This window comes from Mycteria americana, chromosome 3, assembly GCF_035582795.1.
Source record: "Mycteria americana isolate JAX WOST 10 ecotype Jacksonville Zoo and Gardens chromosome 3, USCA_MyAme_1.0, whole genome shotgun sequence".
Taxonomy (NCBI): Eukaryota; Metazoa; Chordata; class Aves; order Ciconiiformes; family Ciconiidae; genus Mycteria; species Mycteria americana.
In genome coordinates, this window is record NC_134367.1 from 6836359 (window position 1) to 6859426 (window position 23068).

The 23068-nt window shown below is 42.0% G+C and overlaps 1 protein-coding gene and 1 long non-coding RNA gene across 3 annotated transcripts in view; one reads left to right on the forward strand and one right to left on the reverse strand.

Moving 5' to 3' along the window:
• The first annotated feature begins 28 nt into the window (after window positions 1-28).
• Window positions 29-3621, forward strand: LOC142407967 (uncharacterized). 2 transcript variants are annotated; one of them, XR_012775106.1, is made up of 4 exons: window positions 29-70; window positions 671-772; window positions 965-1032; window positions 3454-3621. It is a non-coding gene; the product is annotated as an uncharacterized LOC142407967 (long non-coding RNA). The 2 variants fall into 2 exon arrangements; XR_012775105.1 differs by lacking the exon at window positions 29-70 and having other exon boundaries at window positions 398-772.
• A 2705-nt stretch (window positions 3622-6326) lies between these two features.
• The window catches only part of RCAN2 (regulator of calcineurin 2), a 90868-nt gene continuing 74126 nt past the window's right edge, over window positions 6327-23068 (reverse strand). Inside the window, exons 3-5 of the mRNA XM_075497758.1 lie at window positions 19451-19624; window positions 17213-17384; window positions 6327-9191 (exon numbers count right to left, since the gene is read on the reverse strand). Of these exons, the coding sequence (XP_075353873.1) occupies window positions 9031-9191; window positions 17213-17384; window positions 19451-19624 (507 nt within the window). The 3' untranslated portion in view covers window positions 6327-9030. The remainder of the gene's footprint in view (window positions 9192-17212; window positions 17385-19450; window positions 19625-23068) is intronic.

A 23068-nucleotide genomic window follows, 5' to 3' on the forward strand; every position in this document is an offset into this window, starting at 1 on the left:
CGCCCTCTCCCGCCCCGCTGGGAGTGGCCAGCGGCGCTGTCAGTCAGCGCCGGATAACGGTCACGCTGCGGTGAGGGGAGGCGGGGCGGCCGCGGCCGGTCTCCTCAGGCAGCGGGCGCGGTACTCGGCTGTGCGAACGCTGCGGGCGGTGGTTAACGCTTCCCGGGTGCCCCCGAGAAGGGCCCGGGCGGGGAGACGGCTCCTGGGGGGCACCGGGCCTCCCCGGCGTTGGAGGCGGCCCAGGGCAGGGCGGGTTTCTGCCGCTTTGAGGAGCGCAGCGGTTTTGCGGGAGCGGGGGGTTGGCCATACGGCGCCTGTGCGGGTCTGAAGCCGGGCAAGTGGCAAGGGTGTCGTTGCGTGCCGTGAATTGCTTTAAATAGACAAGAAATAGGGCCCAGGCTGGGCTAGCTGTGCTTTGACCTGACTGTAAAGGCAAGGAGCAAAATTCACGTTCTGGATATCTGCGAGTGCTGCTTCAGTTTAAAAAAAAAAAAAAAAAAAAAAAGGATTGTGGTTCAGGTGTTTCTCTATCTGCCTTTTTTCTCCTCTCGTGTTCTGAGGCAATAAATTTTCCATTTTCATCACACTTTCCCGTATTGTGATGTTCAAGACCCATAGCTGTGCCCTGGAATGGAGAGGAAAATCAGTTTATCCCTCCTCATCTCTCTAGAAACTGAACTGCTGAAGGGCACAGAAGTCCGAGTTGGGTTTCCCACCTTTACGAGCTGGGGATCTGCGCTGTAGAGAGGTCCAAAGCCCACGCCTGGCGTACGTACACAAACCTTACCCCACCTCGTAGCAGTGTAGAAAACCATTATACTTTCACTAGTGCATAGGTACTTATTAGTTGCTTTATGGCTGGCACTGCCTAACTTAAACGTCCTTCAGGTGCAAACAAGCATTACAATGTAAAGAAAACATAACTTGTGGGTTTGGGGTTTTTTTTTTGCCCTAATCCATACAGGATGAACATGCTTTCATGTTGATGGCAACCTGCTGGAGGCTTCACACCTCCGACACAGTACATTATTGGTAAGTAGGTAGAAAAGGGTTACATATAACCCATGTACAGGCTGTAATCCAGGTAAGATTCTGGCTCCCTCCCCTCCTTTTTGTGTAAAGTTACAGCTTGGCTTTACAAGCTCGAGATCACTGAGCTGGCCCAGCTCATGCAGCGAGGGGCTCGCTCAAGCCAGGGGCAGTGGCAATGTCTGGTCATCGTATCTAAATTTTTTAAGCAAGAGTGATACCTTCCTCCCCCTCCCCCTGTCTCTACAAATTATAGTAGGGGACAAGGCTCTTTTAATTGTTTTCTTAATGTCGTTTTTTTCCTCCTAATTACTGTTGTTCCGTTAGAGATACGAGACTCAATGATCTTAAAGGTCTTTTCCAACCTATACGATTCTGTGATTCTGAGACTGAGACTAGTACAAAACTGGAAATATATATTGCTGCTGTGATCAGTAGAAGCTGTGTGGATGTGGCTTTTGTACACAGGAAACTGAACTAGACCACACCTATAGCACCAAGTTCATCACCTGATTCCTGACAGTGGCCGACACCAGAAGCTTTGGAGAAAAGGGTAGAAAGAGAAAAGCCGTTATAAAATTGCATCTGTGTGTACTGAAATTTCTAGCTGGGTGCCCTTCAACAGCAATAGTTACTCTCATGAGCTAGGAAAAATAGTACTCACGTTTCCTGTTGGTTCAACTTTAATTTTGGCCTCTCATCACTCAGATCCAGAGGTCTGGGGAACTACGATAGTGACCTGCACGCTGCTGCAGTGGCTAGAATTAGCCACTAGAGGGTACAGGTGTATACGGATTTAAGGCACTGTTCTGGATAGCTGGAAATGATAATATTTGTCTTGGATGTAAGAAAGGGCTCAGCTGCTTAAAACTGTTATAAAATGAAAACAAAGCATGGACAAGGCATTTGCTAATTCCACCAAAATGTTTAATACCATAATAGATTTTCACTGAAGTACAGAGCTAATGTGAATATTTGTACAAAATATGTGGTTAAAAATAGTATTGATTTATAGTATATACAGATATGTCACATCTGCGTCAGAAATGCAGACACTTGAATGAAGACATGAGTAATGTTTTTAAATCTACAACAACATACATGAAATACTTCTGCAGCTACCCACAGTAGGACAACTTGCCAAATCGACACGTACGGAGCCGTCAGTCATTACAGAGGGCATTTCTTTCAGAAGTTTCTGAACAAGAACTCTGCTCTAAAATGGATTCAAAACATTTACCTTCATTAACCCAACAGCGAAGAGAACACATCTGTGTGACACTAATGTAGACACAAATTTCTCATACTAGATAAATGGCCAATTGCAATAATTTGTTAAAACAAGGCTGATTTTCTGGTGTGTAATAATAGAGAAGTTTAATCCTTCTTGCTGGAAACTCTTACTGAAGTGGGTGAGGAAGCCCCTGACTCAGGGATAGCAAATGGGCCCTTCTTAATACAGCTCTCATTTACATGGATTTAAATCCTGAAGTGTGTCTTAAGGTCCTGAATAGCTTCATTTTTCATTAACTTTGAGGCTGCTCACACTTCACAGCTTTCCCAGCCTTACTCCAGCAAGAATCTCACTAACAAATGCCCCAGATTCTAGGCTTCGTAGCTACTGCATCGGTACGCAATCCTACGTTAAAAGAAACCATGATGACTCTTACTGTACCCCAGAAGCTCTGTGTAGCGACTGAACAAATTGACAAAAGGGGAGAGATGAACTAAGGCTTTTTTTTAATGCTTTTTGAGCATCTCTGCAGTGGAGGCATTCGGGGTTCTTGCCCTTCCATCAGGAGTGCTGCTGCTGTTCTACCTCCAACAGTGCAGGCTCCCCTCCCCTCCAAGCCAAAGCAAACATACTCGACACTTCAAATAGACATGTGGGAAAGAGCTTTTACAACACTTCCTCCGTTGTAATTTTACCCGAATGCCGCAGTCTACATGTATTTAAAAAAAGAGCACAGCTCACATTAGGAAAAACATCTCCTTTTAAGAGGAGCCTAGAATATCTGAAAGCTGCTGTACTCCCCCCAGAAGGTGTGCTAAAACAGGAAAAGCAATGTTTGATTTGGGGTTTTTTGGTTTTTTTTTTTGCTAGCATAGTTATTCCAAAGCATTGCATGAGGAGGAGTATAAGCAAAGGTCTGTGTGGGACTTTAATCCATACCTGGTTTTGTTTTTTGGTAAAACAGAACTAAATACGATTTCTTGGGCAGAGGGGAATCAAAGAAATGCAAAAGTCTTAAATTTGTACATGAGAGACAGTCTTAAGTGGCTAAATGTTTAGTGGTAAATGTTTACCACTAAAGAAGGAACAAAAATAAATTTAGTAAAGGTTCTTTAGAGGATGCAATCTGAAAGCACTGTAACTTTAATCAGGATATCTACAATAAGCTACGTAAATCCCCTCTTCCATAGAAAGCTTGTTCCAGCTCCCCAGATCCATGACAGATACTGCCTTCACTTCAAGCAAGCTGTTCCAGTAAGTCCATCTGTAACACCACTGAACTGACTACAGATTTCATCATCGGGCAGTAAAATACCAAACAACCCAAGCCCTCTGAGGTGCTGAATCCATTTGAAGAAGCTGGGCCGATCATCAGGGAGCGAGTCGGTAACTACAGACCCAGTTGCAGAGGTGGAGTCTGCTCTGCACTTTCCAACACATCCTTCTTCAATCACCATCTCCATTGCTTTGACTGTAACTCTTTAGGGCAACCAAGGCTGCACAAGGAACAGCAATAGCCAGACTATCAGTAATGAAGTACAGCGAGCTTCAGCTGCAAGTAACCAAGGCAGGAGCCGAGGAAGCCTCAGGCCCCTGCTGCAGCTGGGAGAAATATTCTTCACTCCCATTATTCACTATCACGCAGGGTTAGGTTGCACATGATCACTTGCACGCACAAATGCCCAGTATAAATAAATATTGCCTATGTGTGTGCAAATTCAGTGTGTACTGAAGTTACACGCATACAGACAGTCACGTCCTCAACCAAAGACCAGTTTGAGATCCCCCGGGACATACAGCTCCCTACCATTTACCATGGAAGCCTTGAAGCTATTTCCAGGTGCTGTGTCCAGTGCCAAGCAAGACGGAAGAGCCACAATCAGTGTCTTGGTAATGCAACATTTCAATCGGATCAGATGAAGAACCTCACTGGAGTTGGGAAAGCTCATTTGTTGCTCAACAGTGAAGAAGAGATCAGGCCTCCTATAGTGCATTTTCCCTCTAAAGTACTCCGTAAGATGACTATTACTACTTTTTCTAACCAAAACACAGAGGTTAAAGCCTGTCTTTTCAAAAGGAATCGGTGAGCTCAGAGCGTACATTGCCAAGGAGACTTCTTAAGCGGATCTAATTTTCAGAATCATGAACAATCATCCTTTGAGAGACTGAGTCTTTTATGCCAGGCACTCGAGGGGGGTGGGGGGGAATCATTTTTCCAAATGCAGATCTGAGTGATCAAACATAAGAATTTCGCAAGACAGTTAATCAGCAAACTCATCTCCTGGTTTCCAATCCTTTGCAAGATCCGGTACAAATTGACACAAGAGGCTACAAACAATTAGTTTCAATTTTTGTAATAATTAATGTTAATGTAACTTTTTCCCCAGCCTGGATGGTAGCTGCATGCCATGTTCCTTATTCAAGTACTCATGCCCGCTGTATTTACCCATTATTACAAAAGCACAGTAAGAACCATATCAGCTGTCAGAGACGTGCTTTGCTCACCAGGGACCGCGCTGTATTCCTTTTTTGTGTACGCCTAGCCAAATCCACTGCAAACCAGTGCAAGTTCACATGGCTCTGTGAAACTGCAGCAATCTAAAATGGAACATGGCATATCCTTCCAATAAGAGGGCTATTTTTGCCCCCTAATTTCTATTGAAACAGAGTTTGGCCTATGTCACACGTTTAAGCATTTTCAGTTCTACCAGTTAAGAGAGCAGTGGTATATACCACTCTAGTCAGTTTATTAATACAGTTTAACTCTTTAAATGTTGCTTTTCAAAACGCCAACGCAAGCAGAACACAAAAATAGTGTTTGCCATATTTATTTTTTAAACTAAGCTCTGAATTATACAAGTGTAAAAGTGATTAATTAGCCAATAGCTTTTTAATACTCCTATAAAATATGACTAAATAGAATATTTCAAAAGTATGTACAATATAATGGAAATGCTAACGTAATCTGTCACAGTGCTCAGACATACCACTGTAACCAAGTCCTGCAAGATGGTTCAGTCCGTTACTCTGCACAAAGAACAGTCTCTCTTTTCGCAGAAAGCTTTTTTGCTGTTGCTGAATGGGAAGGAGGGGGGAAAAGACCAAAATAAAAACAACCCACCCCTCCCACCCAATTTAGGATCAAATAAATGTTAAACAATTTATCCATGGGGCACATTTTTATAATATATAGCACTTGACAATAATGTCTGTAGTCTTGTTATGGTTGAGGAAGGTATGCTTTTGCCGTGTTTTCTTGCTGAAAACAAAGTGTACTTGAGTGCGTACGTGTATGTTAGGAAGGGGGGAGTTTGTACTACCTTGTCTTAATTACAAAAATCAAGGCCACAGAAATTCGTTCTTCTTTTGTTCCAAAAGAGCAGATTCCAAAATACCCTTTCTCCGTGCATTGTAAATGTTTTCATGCTTTTAACTGTACTTAGGAAGTCATAAAAATTTCAATTTCGTATCTGAAGGGGTCAGAAAGGACAGGCAGGCAGTGGGCAACAGAAACAGCAACTGTACTCCCCCGATTTCCTTCTTTAATTTCCAGCCAGCAGCAGGAGCAAGGTCCACCCAACAGTGGGCCCAGGGCATCGCTGCCCGCCGCTCCCACAGGCTCCTGCTTTGGAAAGGAAATTAAAAGGACGCCGTCTATGTCACTGCGCATCAGAAGCTGGAATGTAACACAGAGATTTCATTCTTATTTGTAGTACTACGAGATGAGAGAATCTACTTCAGCACTGCAGACACCCTGTGCAAAGCACAAGTCAGAGGGACTGAGCTCACAAAAGAAAATTCCCCCTGAAGTAAGTAGGGGCTCTGTCTGTGAATTACTGAATTCCACAGGACAGTTACTCTTCCCGACGGTCAGCGTTTTTTGGAAGAAGCCTTTCTTCCGTACCAGGCAAGAACCAGCCTTTAGCAAAATACCAGCTTCTCTTAAGATTCACAAATGCTGTAACTTTTACGATAGGGACATTATTCCATAGTACCCGAAACATTTTTCTATGATGAATGTTAATTTATCATTTAATCATTTATCATTTAATGTTAAACCGTTAATTTATCATTTAAAGGTGATATGTAAGCTTTGACCATAGTTAAAACAGGCTTCTTTGAGTTTTCAGGTTTGTAGTTGTGTTTCTGTTTCTGCGCTTTAACCAATGAGCTATGTTCCACTCCCTCCTGGGTAGTACTACATAGTTTTATAAAGACAAAGAATAGTCCTTGAACGGGGCCTGTTTTTAAATCTGTCTGAAAATGCACTTTGAGGAAAGAACATTTAAGATCCAATGCTTTAATTGGCAGTATAGTTTTACATCATTTGAGGCCAACGTCCGCAGTTCAGAACCGAGCCTCTCCAAAGTTTGAGTACATGGATACAAGGACTAGTGTTGGCCTCCAACACTTTTGCATGTAAAAAAAAATCCAGAGTATCAACTTTGATTGGATATTATCTCTGATCGCTTACATCAGTTGAGGATGTGGCCAGTAATTTCTTCCATACAGCATATATCAACAAAAAATCTTACGCGTTTAAATCTTGCTCTCCCTGGTTATACTGGTCTAAAACCCATGGACCTTAGCGTGCTGTATGTTCTCCAAAGACAGTGGTGTTACTCCTGAAATACTGTAGGTGGCCTATGACGACGTTTTCAACAGGAACATCATGTTATAGTCCTAGGGCAGTGAGTGACAATTTATTTATTTAAACCAATTCTAAATGCATCACTGAAAAAATAATTGAAGTGAAACCTCTAAGGAGTTACTTTAAGACAACTTTACACAGCTATCATGAGGACACTAAAGCCCCATTTTTTGTTCAGTCTCTGCTGTATTTAATGTGCTTCTATTAGTGTAACGCACGCACGACGACGTCCCTAATGCAGTATCACATTATAGATACATGCTAAGTAAAGCGCTATGTCTCAACAGGAGTATTAGGGGGCTGTGGTGGTCAGAGAATGAACTACCTGAGAATGGTAAGTCCTCATTCTCAGAATGTCCTCACCGCGCGTATTGAGGATGGCATCTCCTGTCTCCACCGACAAAGCAACATGCTTTTCTTCCTGGAAGTACTGCAGAGCCAATACCCCAGCAAGGGGGACTGGACTCTGCTGAAGCTTGTAGCCTCACTGCTAATTAAGGGTGGAATGGAACCCTCCCTCTGAAACCAGATCATTAGGTTATATGACAAAAATCTTGATTACAGAACCTAAGCTGACTTTTCAGATCCTAGAATGAGCTTCCAAGATGTATTTACTAATTTTAACTTGTAAAGGATTTTAAACCGTGGAATCTCACTGTGCCATTTTATAGTCACTTTTGGGAGTACAGCTGCAGCTAATTAGCTTAAAAATCCCACCGTATCTTACACATATGCTCAGTTTTCTGCAGTATTAATTTCAGTGGAACTACTCATGTGCATAAATTAAGCGCATGCTTAAATATATGCAAAATCTGAGCTCAAATGTCTAGAAAATATGTTCTCAAAATGACAAGTACGCATAAAAAAAAATCATCATGGAAGGTCTGCCAGACAGGGAATCCAGTATCTGTCTGCCATGATGAAAACACAGAACAGTTTTTGTAACCCAGTATACATTGCAAGTGAAAGAAACATGCAGGACAGAGTGAAAAAAGGGGATTCAATTGCATGCAGTCTAATTTCAAGTGTGTAATTATGGTCCTGTTTTCTTTGGCCTAAAAAAAGACAAAAAAAAAACCCAACAAAAGAACACCAACTAACCTCTCCTCACCTCCACAAACCCAAACTGCACACAGCTCAAAAAGGGCTTTAAAGCACAGGAACGGGGGAGGGAAAATGTCTGAATATTAGGGATGTACAAATAATTACTAACAGTTTCAGGGCTATTCAACACACCACTAGGAAAGCATTCAGCCTATATCGGTACTAGAACTTACAGCTATGACAGAGAGCAATGAATCCCATCTTAAATGAGCAGTCAGTTAGCTTGTCTGTCTTCCTCAAACTCAGAGAGAGGTACCACTCGTGCCTTTGTGGAAGATAAGATGACAATCCCTATTGATATTCTGGCTCCCTCCTCCTTAGAGAAAAGGACACCAGACCCTCCAGCAAGCTGCTGCCTCTCCCCTCAGCCCAGAGCACTCCATCTCACATCCCTGCCACCATCAAGGACCAGTATACTCTACAGCTGTTGGTGGAAGAGGGTGTTTTTCTGTTGTTTCTAAAAATGTTGCAAAGATAGTATTCCTTACAGAGAATTCCAGGGGGATGAAAAGGCCACCAAGCTGCTAGTAGACTAAAAACAACACACACACTCCCCCTTAAAAAAAAAGGGGGGAAAAGACTAAGGTCTGCTGGGGAACTGAGGAGGGCAGAGGAGCAGGCTGCTTGATGAAGGGCACGAGCAAGCATTCTGGGAGTTTGAATATCAAGCCTGATATCAGCCTAAGTGCCCACCCTGAATGATCTCTCTGGTAGTGGTGTTTCAGCATGCAAATTATAGCTGTGAAAAAATCCTCAGACTGAAACCCTCCCTTGTTTCTTCAGCCTTGTTTTGTCCTTTCCAGAAAAATCTATTAGTTGGTGTGTGATATGGTTACATATACAAAGACCTTCTTCCTAGCCCTTTTATTACATAGGCTTGATTACTGTGAGGGGATTTCAATGAGTTTAATGTCCTGGTACTCAAAAGGCAATGGGCTGCCTTTCAACAAAACAAAGCAAACAAAAAACAAGCTGTGCTGGAGGAGAGAAGTGCTGCTTCTGCCGGAGAGGCTCAGTTAGATACAGGAGGTGGCAGACCAGGGCGCCGAGTTTGAATGATTTTTGGCTTTGGAGAATTCTTTGGGTCCTCATCTTCTTCCAGGTCGCTGTCGCAGACATGCACTACCACACTGGGAGTGGATTCTGTTCCTGCGTGCAGCTCGTATTTCTCTCCTGGAAGCAGAGAAAATAGTTAGATCAAAAGACAACAGTCTGAGTAGCAGCGCAGACCATGGCACTCTCGGACTGCAGAATACTCCTGGCACCTGGATAGGGAAGATGTGTGTGTGCGCTGCTCCTAAATACGGGTGAGGGCAAGCGTGGCTAGACCATATCAGCTGTCACAACAGATTCTGGGGATCCTGCCCCTGGGGGGCAGTGATCATTGGTCTGTAAGGTGTAATAAAATACCCTGGTGTCTACAATGGTGTTTTGCACCAATATTAGTGGCCAACAGCACTGGGGGAAAAAAAAAATAAAGTATGAAGAGGAGAGAGAACACAGAAGTTCATGGTTAAGAAGAGGGACTGGACTCCAACCTATGAAACACTTGGTCTGAAGTCATGTCACACCTGTTGGGTTGGGGCTATTCTTTTTTGTTGTTTTCTTTCAGTCTAGCATGGCTCCAGTCCCATTTAAAGTCCACTAGATTCTGCAACTTGTCACCTTCAGACAGACATCGACACTTGGTCTAATTGCTCCAGAAATTAAAAAAACCCAAACATATATCTGCTCCAGATTTTGAGATTCCAAGCTCTTTAGCTAGGGCTGTAACAAATTCTGTCTCTACAGATGAGATTACAGAGTACAGTCTCTAAATGCTCACACAGTACATTAGTTTTTCTAACTATGTGCATTCCTTATTAAGTCTCCGCCCAGTACTCCTGCGAGGAAGATGAATATGGCTTAGGTGGTTACCTGCAAGAGCCCATAAGCAAACAAAGGAAAATCAGGATCAGACATAGGACTTTCAGTCCTGCATCCAGTCTGCAGGCACTTCATGTGTTTTGGATTGTACACAGGATGTAAGTAGGTATTGGTTATTAAATTGCAAGGAATTAATTTAAGACTGTAAAGAAAAAAAAGTCCCAACGGTGACATTTCTGTCTTGGTCTTTCAGAAATGACAAACACCGGTTCGCAGCACTAAAAGCTAGAAACCATTCCAGATAATGCACTGCTTCCCTTTGGACTATTTGTCATCACTCTCATCTCCAAGACTGAGAAGCTGCAGTTAAATTAAAATAGGCTTACAATGACCCCACGTGTACCCGATAGCTTAGATTTTTCTTTCATAAGATTGCTCCAAAACCACTGCATATCGCCCGCAAAATATTCTGAGATGATGAAGGTGAGGTCCCAATATACCTAGCTAGCCTGTATTTGTGGTGCAGCAGCTCCTAAAGGCCTGCATCACAGGCAGAAGCCGGCAGTGCTAGGTGTTGTATGATGACAGTGAATGGCAGTCCCTTCCTCAACGCACTTGTAGTTTGCTCATGTTATTAATTTAGATTTTTATTTATTAGCAACTTTGTGGCAGAGTGATTCATGCGAGGAAGGGGTTGCAGTTTTGGCCCTGCATTAGCACATGCAGCTCTGGGACTGTGCTCACATGCTATTTGTGCTGACAAATTCTTGGTCCAAATAAGACTGGGTGGCTTGTGACTAGAGGACGTGCTGCATTTTTGCCTAAAAAATAGGAGGCAACTAGTGAATAATAGCTATAAGTCAGGCGTCTTGCTGTGAGAAATATTTTACTGCTGTGATACCATTAATGTTGACATTTAACTGCTCTATTTTTGGCAACCTTTCCTCCGAATCCAAATTGAATAAAGCATTACAGGTCTTGCTGATAGGCTAAAATATAAAAAGAGAAATAGCTTGGTTGTGCTGCATTGAGAAATTATATGGTTTTTCTTTGCCTATTTTCCCTGCGGGCTTCAGCTAATTTCTCAGCTATGGGCTGACGTCAATGCTGCCAACCAGCACTGAAGGCTACATTGGTCACTGTCAGCTAGAAGCAGCGCTGCAGTGCTGTGCACACACAGCGCTGGGCCCTTTCCTCATACACCAGCACCATGAAGTAAATCAGATTCACTGCCCTCTTAAAAGGTAATAATGCCAGTTCAAATGCCACATTCTTTTACTGTTCAAATCCTTCCCAGAAGGACTCTTTCCGCTGAAAAAGAACAGTGGAAATAAGTACAGACACAAGGAAAAATGTTCAGATGCCTCTGGCACAAGGAACTGCAACAGCAATTAATGTCACTTTGCAAATCAAAATGTGATGCACTCATAAATTAGAGTTTTAAGGCATACAGTTATTTCTAGCATAAATGAGCTGCAGACTCAGTTCTGTACTCAGGATTATTCATGCCTGCAGAACTGTGGCTCAAACTGCAGAAAACCTTTTTATGGCTGAGCTAGGAACAGGACAACAGTAACTATGGGACTTTTATACAGCTGTATAAAATGTAACCGTTCCTAAATGTAACCGTTGTTTGTGGAAAAATACTAAGGTAATAAGTACAAAATAAAAATCCAATAGATACAGCCAGATTACCCCTTCCCTTCTGCTTTTTTCTATGTTTTTCTTCTTTCCTCTTAAACAACACCTCCAGCATAAAAAAAATTGAGCTAAATCTGCGGCAGTTAAGCTAGTGGAGTAATGGTTGAATCACTGCAATTGAGTTATGTTTACAAGACATAGGTTGTCCCAAGCTAAGAGTAACAAGTCGAGTTAGCATAGTTAAGACTCCCCAACTTCTGTAGTTAATATCACTCAAGCATTTGTCCAGTTATCTCTTTCAGCTGTCTCTGATGCTGCCTCTTTTGCATTCTCAGGCCCTACATTGCCCCACCACTCCTGCTTCTCCCACTTGCCTGGAGAACCCTTACAGGTTAAGCCAAAGGACTCTTGTGGAGAGGTGTCTTTCTCCTCCAGCAGTCTTTGGGCTATCTCTATCCCTTAATAATAAGTTGTTTAAATATTCACGTAAGCTGAGATAACAATGGAAACTCACATCAATTTACTCAGAAAAATATAACAAAATTTATCAAATATGCTCGAACATCTAAACTCTGCCTTCAGGATATAATGCAGGAAAGAATTAAGCTGTGGCACCTCCACCATATAGATTTGTCAGAAAATGTTCCTAACCACCCCCTGAAAATAGCAGCGATGTTCCTCTATTCATTTGCTTCGCATAGGAAAAAAAAATAGGAATTTGAAGTTTCACCATTCAACAATGGGCCTAGCTGCTTTTATGTCACTTGGCACTACCTTTTGTGACCACATTAACCACAAGCAAACCCACAGCCTCAGGTGACGCAAGAAAGATGACCACAAGAACAGCACAAAAGCAACTTATGATATTTCAGAATTAAAAATAATGACATGTGACTTTCTATCCCTTTGTGAATCAGTACTATGACCTTTCATTGATGGTGCATCTCTTGTCTAATGAGGCTCTTTTGTCCAGCAAAGAGTATGTTCACACACTCAATTCATAATGAAGAAGTGGTAACGATACTATGCAGCTACCTCATCCCTGATTCTGCCTCAGGATCAAAGGTTAATGGGTTCAGAACTGTCCATTCCATGTTCAACCTGTCATTAGCATCATAAAAATACTTTCCACCTATAGTCCCTTCATCCAAGTGCTTTACAAACAATATGGTGCACATAACAGATGGTCCTTTGTACGGGTGCATGTTCGTGTTGGAAGAGAGACAACAACCCATCCCATATGATACCTCTACTATATAGATCTGCCATATGCAAGATGGAGGAGTTCTCTCTGGAAGCCCATTACTGATGTTGCAGAAGGGCACTGTCCTCTCCTGGCCAGCAGAACAAGGCAGAGGGAAAGCTTTCTACACCCAGCAGCTCTGTGTACCCTGCCCCTGGCAAGGGGAAGGAAGGGCAGAAGCAGCCACAGAACAGAGGGGAGAAGGACAGAGATGGAAAATTTTATCTATCGCCCCTCTGACTGCCCCTCCAGCCCCTTGTAATCCTCTCAGGAGGTCATACGAAGTATTTTGTATTTCCTTTGAATCAGTAAGAACAAACACAAGAGTTTGAAAACACCTGGGCATAGAAAACTTGCAGTGCGATACATGGTTTGAAATCCCTGTGTGCGGCATTCACTGGGCAGGGTCCTGCTCTTCCCCGTTTTCTCCTTCCCTGTGCAAGGGTGAGCCAAACCCAGGGCGGAACAGGGGCAGGAGCTACGCATCCTCCTCAAGAAGCCCAGCTAGAGCGTGGCAGGAACAGCTACATCTTAATTGCTCAGAGGCAAAAATGAAACCCTGACCCAACCCCTCCTCTGACCACTAATCATTTGCAGACCCAGCAGCCAAGTGGCACAGACTGCTGCAGGGTCTCCTTTGTGTCCCAAGAGGTACCACTGTGGACCTAAGAGCCATCATGTGTAACACTTCAGAATGGTGCTTTCATAATGTGAAAAATGTATTTTACATGACCCTGGAGTGTAGCCTGAGGGCATTTAGGAGGTGCAAAGCCTGCCGGAATGCTGACGAAGGACTGGGAAATGTGGAGAGAACTGAAACTGGTACAAATTTGTCTATATGGGCTACTGGAGATGGTGCCCAGCCTGCACTGGTTTTCAAATAGTGCCTGAAATTGTGGAGGCGAGTGCTAACTGATAAAGGGCAAAATCGCACTGGGGAGCATGTGGAGCAGTTAAGTGCTCAAGACCCTGACCTATATTGTATGCTATTGTATAGTGCAGGTCTCATCAGTGGAGCCATGATCCGTGAATCAAAGCTATGGGAGAAAGGCAATTTGTCTGGGCAACTGCTGTGTGGGCAAGCAGGCAGGGGTTACGACTGGCAAGGGGAGGCCAGGGTGGCACCCAGAATCCTGCAGAAAGGCACTCTGAAGAGTGCAGATGTAGAAAGTGAGGGAGTACAGGGCAGTCTGTTGAGAAGAAATGGGGGTAACAGGTTTGAAAGGGGCAATGGGGGAAGGAGGGAAGAAATATGCAGGTTGGGGGGTAGATAGGGAGGGGGTAGCACTGCTTTCCAGTAAATAAGGACTTACTTTAGTGCCAGGAAGATGGTGATGGTTTGTAAACTGCTGCACTAATAATTGCAGAGCAAGCATAGCTGCCTTTGCTTTGAGAGGAGCAGCTCTGCTGTATATATATAGCCTAGACCTGGAGATACCCCTCCCTCCCCCTTACAAACATTTCTCATATAAAATTATTTCCTGTATTCCTCAGTGGAATGAAACTAAGACCTTATAAAATGTTATGGAAAAGACATGAGGGCCTAGACTAGACAACAGCTTGGTATGTTGCAAGCGTTCCTGTAGGAAAGAGTTAGGTCCAAGTCAGGCCAGGCAGAGACACAACCTGGGCCTGATAGGCAAACAGCCAATCTACCACCCTAGTTCAGTGCAATGCCTTTGTATCTTCATCAGTGTTTTAAACTACTGGAAGTTCTCTTGACAATGGAAGTGTTTTTCATCAAAGAGATTAACGATCACACTACTTTATTTGCAATATATTGAAAAAATTTGTAGGCTGGTGGTCAGAACCAGGCACAGTCACAGTTGCTAGCTCTGGTCTACGGCATTCTGTTCATGCCTCGTTTAAAGCTCAATTTCTGCGTCCGCAGAAAGTGAGAATATACATCAGTCAACCAGAAACTTAATTAAACATGCCATGGTATTCCCTAAGAAGTAAATGCACCCTTACTGATCTCAATTTAATGTCGAAGGACCAAAAGCCAGCTTCCTTTTGTGCACAGCAAAAAGAAATCTTTTCTGTTAGACCTCTCAGATGCCAGACAGTCATTGCTGCAGCCACAAGGCTGAAAAAAACCAACCAAACAGAAAACCACCACAAAACCCAACCTGTCCCAAAACTGAGCTTGGAAAAAGATAACACACAGCAAATCTGTTAACTAGCTTTGGGCCTATTCATTTTACTCTGGAGCATATCTCCCAGCCTTTGCGCCTAGGGACAGTTTTAGTCTCTAATTTTGTGGCTATGATGATTATGGCAGCGTACTGTGAAAGGGAGATGACCTGTATTCATGGAATGGGAAAGCAGCGTGGGTCTGCGTCTGAGTGGTATATCTTACATTCCCAGCAAAGTAGGTCAGTAAAACTCATCTTGTACCGAGGACATACATAGAAACTGTTCACTATTTACGCGCTCAAATGACTTTTCCTGGTCCTCAGATATTAATCTTACCAAATCAGTGTATTTAATACAGCAAAGGTTCCTCACAAGTTAAAGACATAGAAGTCAGGCTCTAACATTCAGAGTTCTGTAAACAACTCTGCCACTGAGTATTTTTTGATAGCTGATAAGCCATAGTTACATTTTTTAATTGTGTTTTTTGAATGAAAAAGAATCTAACTTATCTGAGGCTAACAGTGTTATTTGATGTACAGCAGTATGTTTTACTGATGTGATACTGAGAAATGAGTTTTGGTGGGATTTGTTTTTCAATGAAATTCTAAACATAGTAAATGCACAACTGAGAACTGCAACACTATTTTAAAACCGCCACTGCAGTTAACTAAAATTGATCTCTCTAACAAGTGCTAAAAATAGAAAGAAGAGAGCACACAGTGACTTTTCATATTGCTCCCTGCAGGCTCCTTAAATATGGGTGAATATGACCTTCACGCAAAGCTGTCCCAGAGTGTGGGACAATGAGTGATATTTCACATTCCACTGCTCTAGAACAGGAATTGATTTATTACCCAGCTAGCTAGGGAATTTGTTTACATGTTTCCATTTATAACACTGCTGCATCAAAGGAAAAAAAAAAAAAAGGGAGTTTTTTGTTTTTCTTTTATTCAGCAGTTTAGAAGCAAAGCAGCAATTCTGGAAATAATAATATGCAATATAGTACAAAGTGTTACACCTGACAGCCCTTTTCTATAGGCTTTCCTGCCGCAGGGGAATAAAACACAGGAATCACTGATGTTCTCCTGATATATATTTTCCCCCTGTGAGAGATCCCATCTGAAAAAGATATGAGATGATCCTGCAAACCTTGTGAATCACAAAACATCTCTTCCTGCACCCCATGCACTTCAGCTCTGGGCTACTCTGGTGCAGTTACACAAAAGCCCCAGTGATAAGATGTCTGCAGTTGGAACCTAGTCTCAGAACAAGAAAGCAGCACCTTCAGTACAGCTGGGGAGAAAAAAATTCTCTCATCCCACAAGAATTCCGAAAACAAACTCTGATAAATTTACATGAGCTCACCCCCCCAACTGTTATTAGATTGGATCTGAAGTGTTTTATTTCAATATGAAAATCATTTAACAAGCTATTTTTTCTTATGGTTTACAAACGTAAATTAGACTTAATTTCTAAATGATACTGCTTAGACCTGAAACTGGAACCTTTTCCATTTTGAAAATTTTAAAAGAGGATGCTTTGACATAAAACTATTTGTAAAGATGACTTAATTAAATCAAAAGTAATTCTCTCCTATGAAAAGTTTTGGTTTCATCAGATGAGCAGTTTCTTAGGGAAAGCATTGTTTTGAAAATCCCTGCTAGCTTCATTTCCTGGCACTAGCTGGAGATGGGAAGACAGAAGAAAGTCTATCTGCGTTATCCATTGACATCTATCCTACTTTGATAGGGCTACAACTTATCCCATTCCTTCTGCGTACAGTTTTCAACAGAAAATGAGCAGTGCCAACAGAGCAATCATGCCAGGACTGGGGAATGGTAGTTCTCTCTTGACAAACTTGTTAACATGAGAGAGACTCCACTCTGGTGGAGATGCAGTGATGCCTAAACATTTGATGAGGTATTCTGCATCTTGGAAAGCAAGACCAAGCAGATGTGATTTAAAGCAAAAACTCCTCAAGTTCACGGACAAGCATTTGTCCAGTCCCCACATAAACCATCAGTTGTCTCATCTAAGCACAAACCCAAGCTCAATAAATTGTGTAAACAAGCTTTGATCTGCTATTCAATCAAGTAGCACTCACGAGCTGCAGATAAGATGTAATTCCGTACGTACATACGGTAACACTCATTCTTAAGCAAAGAACCAGTTGATCGGCATCAACTTAAATCCAAAGCTTTAATGCAACTTACAGGCTTTACCCCAACTTCCTCTACAGTTATTCTCTATAGGGCTATTTCTCATCTGTTTTTTCTGACACATTTTCACACAAGGACCACAAGCTTACCTGGTCCTAGCTTAGAAACTGCATAAAGGAGGTCGTAGTTGATGACAGGTGTTGCATCATCTATTGGTTGCCACCCTACAGGTGGGGAGGCTGGAGGCGAGATGAGAAACTGTTTTGCAGGCTGTGGTGGTGCCAAATGAAGCTTGTCTCCATCTGTCTCAGAGGTCTGAATCTTTAAAGCATAACAAATACATTGTTTAGTATAGGATGGGTAAATGGAATGATTACTCAAATCATACACTTCTAATACCAAATGCCACCCAGGCAGGGTTTCAGCGTCAGTCTCAGCAGAGAAGGCCTGGAGATGAATTTCATCTCAACCTTACAGATGGTTCCTCTACAGTAAATACACTGGGGGGGGTTGTTATATGAGCAAAGGTACAATGTTTGTGCCTATTGTATATGTTCTCTGAGGATAAATGCAAAGCTTTGGTATCCACAGCTGCTAGTTCAGAGATTTTTGAGGCTGAAAAGATATTGTTGTGATCTACTGGCCTAAACTCCTAAATAAAAACAGACATTAGACAAGAAACCACTAACTCCTGCACCAAGGCCTTATCAGTAACTTAAGGTTTCTGAAGATTTGATTTCTTTAGCTGAAGTGATAAAGGAATCTATCATGTTCCTTAGTCATTTGCAACTAATTGTTCTCATTTTATTTCCATCTTAAATTATCTAGTTCAATTCCTGCTTTTTTCTAGTATATTAAAGAAGTCTCAACATAAATGAATTATACTACAGCCATACCTGAGCAAGTTTACAACCAGCTCGGGACCAGAAGCAATAAACTCCATTTGCATGACAGCAAGCCTGGGATAGCACCCTGTTATACCACAATGGGTTTTGCAAAGAGCCAGGTTGGGTCTCTCAACTCTACGTTCCCCAGAACTTCTAGTTCTGGATTCAGTCTGGCTCAGGCCCATATGAACATACGCTGCTCCGGACACTGTGCTGCTTCTACATACTCATTCCCTGGACACAACTAATAAGCTCTTTTACGACTGCATGTACTGGAGAGCATAGTGCAGATGCCTCAATGGTTTTGCAGGAAATCAGCTTAGATATGGAGACTAATCACTATTATGCACATTTTTCTTTTTCTTGTGTTATCCCAAGTTTCCTATTAATTTCTTGATTGTGCAGTTAGGGTGAAATGATTCTCAGATCTGCTTAACAGCAGGTTTTGAAACCTTTCAGAAAAAAATCAGAGCCAGATCTAGGAGATTAAGGCATATAAAATGGGATTGAGGTAAATTGTCAACACCTAAATCCAACTGTAAGATCTTCTGAACTCATCTAACCCATTAAGCATATTGGTTTTTTCACAACTGTAGTTTCCCATCATCCTGAGGTTCTGCTTCTGCCTAGGCTCAAAACAGCTCCTATTCTGACCAGGCTGTAGAGGCTCAAAATTTAACTGCCTCTTAGGTTTGATTGATATCTTCAAATGAGCCTCTGCCCTTAACCTATGACGTCTGAAGGACCAATCTGGCAGCTCAAAGCACACTTACATTGCTTATAAGCACTAGTGAGTATCCCATGAGCCACAGTGGCCACAGCAACTTATTAAAATACATTCAGAAGAGGTGGTAGTTGGATTCTCAACCTCCCTCACCTTTCTGTATCCTGGCTGGGGCCTAGTACTCACCCAGGCTGTGGGACATCTGGGTTCTCTCACCCTCGGCCAAGAAGAAGTGAACCCCCACATCTGACACTTCCAACAGAAGGATATAATGCCCTATGCCCCCAGGCTGGGGGTATTCATCTCCCTCTACCTTCTCCCTTTTACTTGAACTTACTAAATTCCTTCTAGAAAATTCACACATGTATTCAGGAAGGAAAAAAAAAAAGGCAGGAGGAAGCCTGACTGTGGCTCAGGGTTGCAGTCAAATAAGTAATTCAGCCCTACTTTTTTTATGAACTTATGATACTTTACATTACCCCTTTTTTATGGTTAGTTTAGAGAGTTACCCCCAGAAAATACCCAATGTTGTAAATCAGTTCTAAGCTATGTAATTTCTGTGTGTTGAATAAGCAACTTGGGTCCTAAGTGGTCCTTTAAAGTTACTGCAGACCCACTGGGCAGGTACAGCTCAGGCAACATAAGGATGTCCGAGTAATCTTTTAGCAGAGAGACTGGGCATGGGAGAGAACTTTATTACTTTTATTCAGTGTTACTGCACAATACTTCTGTAAAAGCTACTCACTAATATAGAAGTAGATACCAGATTTCATTACCTGTGCAAAATACAACTTTAACTTCTTCCCTCTGAACTGTGTTTCATGCAGCTCTATTCTGGCACGAGCAGCTGATTTGGGACTACTAAAATTTATCCGCACACGCCTGAAGCTTTTAAACAGCTGGAATGTCACACAGTCATCATAGGCACGGAACAAGCCTTCAAATTTTTCCTGCAAATGAAAAAGAAATAATGCTGAAGATTAACTTTGTGCTCTGTCACATCAGTCTGTGTCAAAGGATAATCTGAAACTTGATGACAACTGTTTAATCAGGAGGTTTCAGCCTGTGGCCTTTGGGGGGTTCGTGTCCATAGACTAATAAAAGCTCTGTGAAAAGAAACTAAGGAAAGCACTGGTCTGTAAGTGCTGAACTCTGCAAAATGTTTAGGGGAAGGAGTCTTTAAATGGAGAACCCAGCGGCTATTGAACTTCTCGTAAAAGTTGAGCAAAACTGTGACAGTGGCTTATGAAATGAAGCTGAAAAGGGCATATAACTGAAAATACCCGACAACTGTGGTCTCATCTGTACAAAAGCAAACATTGTGCTGAATTACAATGGAGTCAGCAGACAAAGCCAGGCCCACTGTAACTGAGGGTTCCATTCCCATCAACACTGCAGGGTCATTTTGTATTGCATGTTAGTTTTTTTCTGGATGTTTTGTCATTTAAATACTTAGCACAGTTATACAGACATTCCTTAAGAGTTCCTGTAGCAGCAGGGAAAAGATTAGATAACTGAAAACAGTGACTTGTCCCAAAGACAAATTTCAGGCTTAAAATGTTTAGCTGTAGAACTCCATGTTCAAAAGCACATGACACAAATATGGATATTTTAACATTGTAAAAGAAAGGTTTGAAGTGTACCACATCTATGGATCTAGAGATCAACAGAAATTCAAGGTACATTAGCAGCCTTGGAGGATCAGACTCTCTCTGCAGTTTCTCTGTAAACTACGTGCACACAGAGGAGTAGTTCCACATCACCAAATAAAACCAAAGTCCTTAAATCAATTCTGACACACTGGCACAGGTCTTTTCATTCGCACAAGCATAGATTCATAAAATGTTAAGACTGAACGGGAGGAGTTATCATTTAGTCTAGCCTTTATGTTTACTCAGATTTTAGACTGCAATCCAGTGAGTCTTACATAAAGTCCTAGCATTTTAACTACTGCAACCAAGACTTGAAGTCTTAGAAGGTGGAGAATCAGCCAGAGCAAAGCCCCTTCTTTTAAGAGTTCTTTATCCTGTAAAAGTGTTTGAGATGATTTGCCACACAATTTCACACGCTGAGGGCTATTATGTCAGGTGTTTATAATTGTAATAACCTGATGTTTTCTTTGATGTGTCTGCAAGTAAGCACGTTTGTACATGTTTTAAAATATAACGTCTTTTTTTCTCATCCAGGAAAACAATTTCTTATCCCTTAAAGTGGATAACTGGTAGAGGCTGCAGAAGATGAAATAAAAAGTGCAATTTATGTAATCTCATCAATACTTCAATCCTCATCTGTTAATCTTACAAGCAAGACAAAGAATCCAGAACTACTTAGAAAAAAATGTATCCTGAAGCACAGTGAAGCCACATCAGGGAGCATTAATAGAACTGTGGGAGTGCCTACTGTCAGCATAATACATTTGTTAAAGAGTTAGCTAGGAAAACAGACCAGTTTCATGGCAAGGAGTATGAAACCCTACCGCGCATGTACCCGATCTCCTTTCATTCACTGCCAACTCTGTGGTCTTCTTCCCCATAACTGATATTCCTTCTCTGGCACCCTTTCAAAGGAACCTCCCTGTGGTCTATTAAGCTTTCATGATTTTCATTTCATTTCGCCCCACCTCATTCACCTCTTCCTCTCACCACAGGAGATACTTTGGAGAAGGGGGGGGGGGGGGGGGGAAGGGGGAAGAGAGAAGCTCAGTGGTTTGGTTGAGGGTGAATAAAGGTACACAGTAAACCCACAAACAGTGTGAAGTTGATAGGTTTGTACAAGGGCATCTAGTCATACCACCTAACATTCAAATTGCCAACATTTCACACCTGAGTTATGTTTTTTAACTGCTTTGCTTACAATTTTGCAAAATTCCATTTTCGTGAGCAGAAGTCTACATCCAGAGACATTTGTATAAAGATCAGCCAAAAGCAGCAGTCATCTCACTCCTGTCCTGCTTGGAATTTTGACGCTACAACCTTCACAATGACAAGGGGAAGAGGGCTGGGGAAAGGGAGAGAAAGGGACAGGGAACCAGCGTGTGTGTAAAGTAGGACTTATGCAGTGTTCAGAAACATGTAGTACTGTGTGTAATCTAAATAACAGATAATAGTGACTAATTAAAGTTTATGCCTTTATGTTATCTGTATTACCTATTTCAGACTTCCTCAGTATTATTTTTAAAAAGCACCTTGAAGTGAACAAACTTAAATACATATATATATACACATGAGCGATATCAAGGTATTTATATTGTCATATATACACACACACACACATATATATGTGAGATGATCAAGGTATAATAATAGAAGTCCCATAAGCTAAAAATAAGCACCAAGGTGAACATTTCCTCATCCCCTGTAGTAGGTCTCAGTTTCCCCCCAAGTCAACAATGAAATCATTCATCATATAAAAAAAGATATTTCACCAACCATGGAAAAAAACATGCATGGACTTGTCTGGACGGTGGGAAGTAAGTATCTATTACGACTGACTATTTATTAGGAAACAGATTCTCCCGGTATGGACACAGCAGTATTTTCTTGCATGGGCCAGTCCTGTGTGTGTGCCCTCTTTGTGCACAGCAGACATGACAACGTGGAACCTACATGTTGGTTAGGGCCGTAATGCAAAAGAAGGGAGGACATGATTTCAAACGTGGGTCCAAGAACAGCGAGCACAAGGAATGTTCTGGGCACATTTCTGGACAATACTGAGATGCACTCTCATTAGGCACTGAAAGGGTCAGAGGGGAGTATCTCTAAATAAAGCTGATTAAGTACTGGACGCCAAATGTAATACTGGGAGAACATTAAAGCGCTACAGACTTTATTCTGCTTACTTTTCAATTTGATACTGGCGCAGCTTTAGAGATCCAGCTTTGATTAACACTCCTAAAAATGCTGGGGGGAGGATGGAAATCAAGCCCTTTATTTGATATTAGTACAGGGCAGTCTATCCACAGTGGGGACACATCTACTGCACCGACTGAAACTGCATCTCCCATTAAAAGGATTCATACATCTGAATTTTTCTACATTTTCAGCTGATAATAATAATGACCTCAGCAGAGGTCGTTAATCATCAACTGCAGTTAATGGCCCTCAGCTGCATCTTGAGCCATCCCAACTCCTCCCAGCTTGATATTAATTCCCAGGAAAGGCCTTATGCCTTAATTGCTATTGCCTGTGACTTCTAATATCTGCTGAATGTACTTATCTGGATGAAAGTCTTTCAGAGTCATTCCAATCTATAAGAAAATGTATCATATACACTTTAAAGAGCTAAGCAAATTATCTCCCTTTCAAGTTTTGTGGATAAATTATTCAAGACTCATAATCCTCTCAATTCAGGACTTTTAAAATGCTTTTAGGATTCAGTATTTTTAAAATGCTTTT